Source organism: Apium graveolens, chromosome 10, assembly GCF_009905375.1.
Source record: "Apium graveolens cultivar Ventura chromosome 10, ASM990537v1, whole genome shotgun sequence".
NCBI classification, from domain to species: domain Eukaryota; kingdom Viridiplantae; phylum Streptophyta; class Magnoliopsida; order Apiales; family Apiaceae; genus Apium; species Apium graveolens.
Window position 1 is genome coordinate 232,345,477 of NC_133656.1, and position 6,523 is coordinate 232,351,999.

General features: G+C 33.3%; 2 protein-coding genes across 2 annotated transcripts; both read left to right on the forward strand.

Annotated features, from left to right (window-relative positions):
* Window positions 1-1,505: 1,505 nt before the first annotated feature.
* On the forward strand, window positions 1,506-2,648 carry LOC141693612 (dehydration-responsive element-binding protein 1B-like). Its single transcript, XM_074498763.1, has one exon. It carries the CDS (start codon window positions 1,572-1,574, stop codon window positions 2,271-2,273), a length of 702 nt encoding a protein of 233 aa, XP_074354864.1. The 5' UTR covers window positions 1,506-1,571; the 3' UTR covers window positions 2,274-2,648.
* Window positions 2,649-5,768: 3,120 nt separating this feature from the next.
* LOC141692001 (dehydration-responsive element-binding protein 1D-like) lies at window positions 5,769-6,253 on the forward strand. The gene is made up of 3 exons (XM_074496748.1): window positions 5,769-5,812; window positions 5,854-6,040; window positions 6,182-6,253. The coding sequence occupies exons 1-3, from the start codon at window positions 5,769-5,771 to the stop codon at window positions 6,251-6,253; spliced, it is 303 nt and encodes a 100-aa protein (XP_074352849.1).
* Window positions 6,254-6,523: the final 270 nt, after the last annotated feature.

A 6,523-nucleotide genomic window follows, 5' to 3' on the forward strand; every position in this document is an offset into this window, starting at 1 on the left:
AAATGAAAATAACAAGAATAAGGATGCTGATGTTAAACTTATGATATTTATTCGGAGATCGTAAGAAAAAACATATATAAAAATCAGTCTATAATTTGAGCACTCCTGAAATTTAGACTAAAATTATGATATAAAACAAATATTAAGTTATCTTGAGCACCGAACTGAGTAAAATTGAAATAAACTGCACAAATATAATTATGTAAAGTAAATAGTAAATCTAGTAAAGAAACATAGTAAAATATTAGCTACAATATTACACATTAAAATCGTGGGCTAAAACAGTAATCACAGAAATAAGAAAACAGAAAAGATCAAATCATGAATTTGGGAGGAAATGAAAGAAGCACGTTATACACGCGCAATGCGAGAGGTTGTTGTTTGTTGGAAGTGAAATTGAGTTGGATGGGACATATGATAAGCTGTAGAAGATTCTCAAGTGTCTTCAGGTGATTTCTCAAGTCACACTCAGATGAAATCTGTTGGAATATTTAAACTTTATTTATGGCGTCTCATTTTGTTAGCTAATACTTGAGGTATGTCAAATTTATTTTTATTTGTATAGATGAGGGCGAATAACCTATGAATTGTGAGGAAAAATAAATACAAATTTATATTTTAAGATGAGTGTACTGTTATATTAATATATTTAAATTTTTTAATTAAAAACAAAATAGGGGTACATCACCAAATTACTTAATGTTAATCTATATCTATCATCAATTATAATAACCCGAATATGATATAATTTGATTCAACCTCCATTTTGATTATCGGCCCTCACGGCCATCAGATCTTCTTATCAAATGATGAGAACCGTTGATCTAAATATTAAAATAATAGCTTTTGAATCTATCCAACAACAAACATTTATATTACTATCTATAAGGATACAAATAAGTTCTCAAATTCGAATATACCGAATAAAAAATTTATTTAAATATCATAAAATTGTTAATTTAGTATTTAATTATTTATATTAATTTTTTGTTTAATTATTAATAACATAATTGTTAATAAACAAGGTATAAACTAGTCAATTATTACTAACATCTTGCTGGCATGATATCACCTTCACCTAAGATAAATACAATACACACGTAGGGGTTATTTTTATAAATAAATGGACCAAATTTCACTATTACAAAAATGTCATTCAAACATTTGTACGAAAATATATCATAACCTTGGATAAGTTATACGGGATCAACATCGAGCACAGTTTTCACTATTAATAATATATCATTAAATAAAACAGTGCACATAATTCAATTTAATCTAATACAATGAAGTGTCCGGCCCCACGGGTATCACTATCAGTACGACATGCATGTTGAGACAAAACAAAAGTGAACTGGCTATCAATAAAGTTATTGCAAGTTTGTAGTAACTGATAATTTATGTCACACCCTCGTCCCGCGTCCCAAACACATATTCACCAAACATTCTACTTATACTCTCCGTACAATTATATTTTGGGTGTCCATTGTACTTATAAATAGTCTCATCCTCTGATAAGTCGCATAACTTCACACTTACCTCTTTACATACTAGTCTTAAGTAATTACTGCATGGATCATTTCTTCTCTTACTCCTCTACATCTTACTCCGCCCCACCATCTCAGGATCCAGATCAGTATTCACAATTTCCCCAGTCCTACTGCACTACAGAAAGCATGGGCAACGCCAATGCCAGTAACCAGGCTATTGAAATTCCAGATGAAGATGTGGCGCCAGCTTCGAGCAATTCCAGGAAACGTGGAGGAAAGAAGAAAGTTCACGAGACACGCCACCCTGTTTACCGAGGAGTGAGGCGTAGAAACTCTGACAAGTGGGTTTCTGAGGTGAGGGAACCAAACAAGGAGTCTCGAATATGGCTTGGAACTTTTCCTACTGCTGAAATGGCTGCTCGAGCTCATGATGTCGCAACTATTGCACTTAGAGGTCCGAATGCTTGCCTTAACTTTGCTGACTCTGCTTGGAGGTTGCCAGTTCCAGCTTCTTCTAATGCCAAGGACATTCAGAAAGCCGCGGCTGAGGCAGCCGAAGCCTTTAGGCCACCCGAGAATGACAATGCAGTGGACAGAACTAATACGGAAGAATTGCAAGAAAATCAAGGGGTTTCGTATATGGATGAAGAGGCCCTGTTTGGAACGCCTGAGTACATTAACAACATGGCACAGGGGATGATGCTTCCACCCCCTCAAAGTGATATGTATTACGGGAATGATGACATGGAAGCTGTTACAGACCTGTCACTATGGAACTATTAATTTCGGTTCACCCACAACTAGTGGAATGCGAGTCTTGGATGGGTTCCCTGCCTCTTCCCGGGTGTTAATAATACAGGAGATAACATACAGAGTATATCTAACTATACCAACATATGTAATCTTCATGTGTGACATTTGTAAGCACAGAAGTGTGGCGTGTGGGCTTTTTGTTTTTGTTTTTTTGGCTAAGCAACACAACTGTCAAGTGTGGGTTTGCTGTATGTAGTTTGCCCTATGGTAACCGAGATTGAGAGTTTATGTATCGATTATCACCTACCCGATTGTAATTTGCAATGTCCCTTGTGATTTATGTGAATCCAAAATATTTACCCACATAATATTTGGAATGAAGAGACTTGCCATTAGTTTGTGTTCTGTACTCTGCAAGTTTGTCACACAACATCAGTACTTGCAAAACCAAAATTTGATACTCCCTCCATCCCTAAAAACATTTCCTATCTATATTGGACACGTTTGCCAATGCACAATTTTGATTGCTAATATTTTTAATTTCGTAATAGTATTAAATATAAAAATTTCATTGTATTAAAATACTCATAAATACGAATCCAACAAAATCACTCATGACTATATTTGATCTTATAAATTAAATATAAATTAGTAGTCAATCCTAGTATAAAAAGTTAAAATAGAAAACGTAATATGGGACGGAGGGAGTAACTAGCAAGTACACCAACAGTTTAACACAAACATAGTTAGTTGTATTGTGCCAACATGGGGTATTTGGTCTTGTTAAAAATATCAATTGTATACATTTTTTTCTGAAAAAACATTATTTATAGTACATGAGTTTACAAATAAAAAACACTCATGTATAATAAAAATAACAAGAGTTTGTTATTGTACTAATGGACACATGTCCAACAAACAATGTTCTCACTTCTCAGGGTCTCTCAGCTGGGATACAGGAGGAAAGAGAACAAGCACGTGATTCACGCGCAAACGCGAACTTGGCACGCATCAGAACATTACATCACATGATGTCACCTGGAAAAGATAATTTTTGTTTTACTTTCCCCTTCAAAGTCATATTTCCTCTCATATCCCAATAATCCCATCAAATCTATTGTGTGGGACAGGCGATGACCTCATTAAAAAAACATTACTTGTTATTTTTATGTTTAAATTGTTTTTTTATTACACACAGTGCCATTAAGAAACATTACTTGTAAATTATAGAACAAAATTTAGTATTAATATGTATATATATCATTAGAGTAATGATACTATTAAAAATTCAATATATACTCCCTCCGTCCCCGCCATTTGTATACAAATGGTTTGGGCACAGAGGACAAGACATAGTAGTTAAATAATGTTATTTTTGGAAATTTTGGTAAAATAGTGGGATGAGAGAGAAGAAAAAAGTATAATTTAGTGAAGAAAAAAGTATAAAGTTGGGTAAAGTGGTGGGACCAATCAATATTTAATGGATAAAGTGAGTGTAGTGGGGGTAAGTAGTGGATGTAGTTGATTTTTATATTATTAAATTTTTACTATTTTTGGTAAGTTTGAAATGTATGGAATTGAATGGGACATCCAAAAAAGGAAAGTGTATAGAATTGAATGGGACAGAGAGAGTATTACTTAGACGGATAATATTTTATATTGAACTATGACCATGTTTGTTTAATGGGATTATAATTTTTCTTTCGTAAGATTTCGTCTGCACCATTGTAGAAATGGAATTTCTTAGTTCTCAACAGATAACTAATCCATTAAAATTAGTCATATAAATAAAATAATCATATTTGTTTGTAAGAATTAAGTGTACCATTGACTATAATCCTTTAAAATTTTATCTTATGTTTGTTTTGAGGGATAGTTTTTGTCATTGAAATATAGTTCTTTAAATTTTCATCCTATATTTGTTTAAATGAGATTATAATAAGTAGATTATAATTTTAAAAAAAATGACTTCTAAGAGTGGATAAAGTAATACATCCTCCCGTATTAAAGTGGATTATAGTCCTATCATCTACTCCAACAAAACAAACATGTAATAAAATAATTTAAAGAATTATAATTTTTAGATAACCCTTCACTATTTTTTTTCAAAATAAACATGACATTAAAAAATTTTAAAAATTATAATTTTATCCCCTATAAGTTAATTATTCATTACACACACCAAATACAGAAATTGTCGTAAGCGAAAGCGAAACTAAGAGGATTGAACACTTACTGTTACCCGATGTGACATAAAAGATGGGATTAAAATTAAGTTGCCACAGGTCCCTCGACAGCCTAAAAGGATAACACACGCATGTTTAAACTCAAGGGAACAATCTTAAATAAAACACCAGCTGGAGCCCGGAGGGTACTGGGTTACAACTACTAATTTATTGTACAAACACCCACACTCCGCGTACTTAACGCATCCGGTCCCCATTCTAATCATGTACTCCGTTCCGTTCCTTTTTAACGGAAAATTACGTGTTATTCTTATATTATTTTAAAAAACTGAAAATTATATATTAAAATAGAGATATAAAAATTTTCTTTTATTCACTAATAAATTATTAATAAACTTTCGTCCAGTTTTGATTAATTTAACCGTACAAAAGTCAAATATAACGATAAAAAAGAACGGAGGAAGTATCTTCAAAACCCTACCGTACAAAAGTCAAATATAACGATAAAAAAGAACGGAGGAAGTATCTTCAAAACTGTATTTATTATCTTGGTACATATACTTGTATCATATATAACCTCTTACCCTGATAACAACTCATATATAAGTTCACAGTCACGTGTATAACACACACACACAGCCTTAAAAAAAATCCTAATTCACTTACAAGCAAAGCAATGAATATGGATCATTTATTCTCCTGCTCGACGCCACGTTTATCTGGATATTGACCTGTCACTTTTTTGAATTAAATAGCCTTTAATGTCAATTTTTGAAAATTTGACCCCAAATATCACTTTAAAACGGAAGATCATGTACCGTTTTTATAATTATTCAAAAACGCAAATGTGCTTTCCGTTTTTCCCCTTTTTTTTTATTTTTTTAAAATGTCAACACATGATTTCAAAACATGTTTTTAGCGGTATACGTAACTTCAAGTTTGGTTTTTCAGGATAACCAAACTTGAATTTGCGTTTTCAATATCTTTTAACCCTGCGAAACATGAGATGAAATAATATTTTGATTTTTTTTTAAAAAAAAGTTGTAAAATGTAACACACAACTACATTTATGTTTAAAAAGAAAAACGGCAGACAAAGTTTTATTATGAAATGACAATTGAGGACAACTTTTCAGAAAGTAATATTAAAGAAAGTAATATTAAGGGTCATTTTGTCCCAAATAGTGACATTTGGGGCCTTTTTTACATTTATCTCAGGATCCGTGTCACAACACTTTTCATAAATCCTCTTTTACCCCGGAACGGAAAGCGCCCTACCTCGACCACAGAATCCATATCACTACTCACCTTTTCCCCAATCCTCATTCGCCAGAGAAACCATGGGCAATGCCGATAACGGGCCTATATATTGTACAGGTGACGTGTCAAGTATCCTAAAGAAACGTTTTTTTTTTTGCTAATTAGTATCCTAAAGAAACATGGTGGAAGGAAAAAAAAATTCAGGAGACGCCACCCCGTTTACAGAGGAGTGAGGCATAGAAATCCCAATAAGTGGGTTTCTGAGTTAAGAGAACCAAACAAGAACTCTCAAATCTGGCTTGGAACTTTTCCTACTGCTGAAATGGCTGCTCGAGCTCATGATTGCAGAATTGTGCACTAAGAGGTTGCCAATTCCAGCTTCTTCCGAGGCCAAGGACATTCAGAAGGCAGCCGAGGCCTTCACGCCAACAGAAAATGAAAATGCAGGAGAGGACAAGGCTAAACACAATCAATACAATGATGTAATAAAAATAATGTGACTTATATGGATGAAGAGACCCTGTTTGGAACACCTGAATACATTAAAAATATGGCACAGGGGTGATACCATCTCCCCCTCAATTTGTGCAAAGTAATATATTTCAGGGATGATGACCTGGAAGCTGTTGGCGAACTGTCTTCATGGAGTTTCTAATTTTGATAAACACCTCCATTTCTACTATCGGATTGGATGTACCTACTGTCTTCTTTTGAGTAAAGTGCCAAATTTCAATTATCTAGGAAAGACATGTATATACACGGAATCTACACATCCAATACATAGAGACAGAATTGTGGTTGTGCTACATAATTTTTTTTTTGTGGAATAGGTCCA

Coding starts and splice junctions, on each gene's coding strand:
- LOC141693612 (XM_074498763.1), top strand. CDS start 1,572: ATGGATCATTTCTTCTCTTACTCCTCTACATCTTACTCCGCCCCACCA.
- LOC141692001 (XM_074496748.1), top strand. CDS start 5,769: ATGGGCAATGCCGATAACGGGCCTATATATTGTACAGGTGACGT. Junction 5,813..5,853: donor ATATATTGTACAGGTGACGT/GTCAAGTATCCT, acceptor TTTGCTAATTAG/TATCCTAAAGAAACATGGTG. Junction 6,041..6,181: donor GAGCTCATGATTGCAGAATT/GTGCACTAAGAG, acceptor TGTAATAAAAAT/AATGTGACTTATATGGATGA.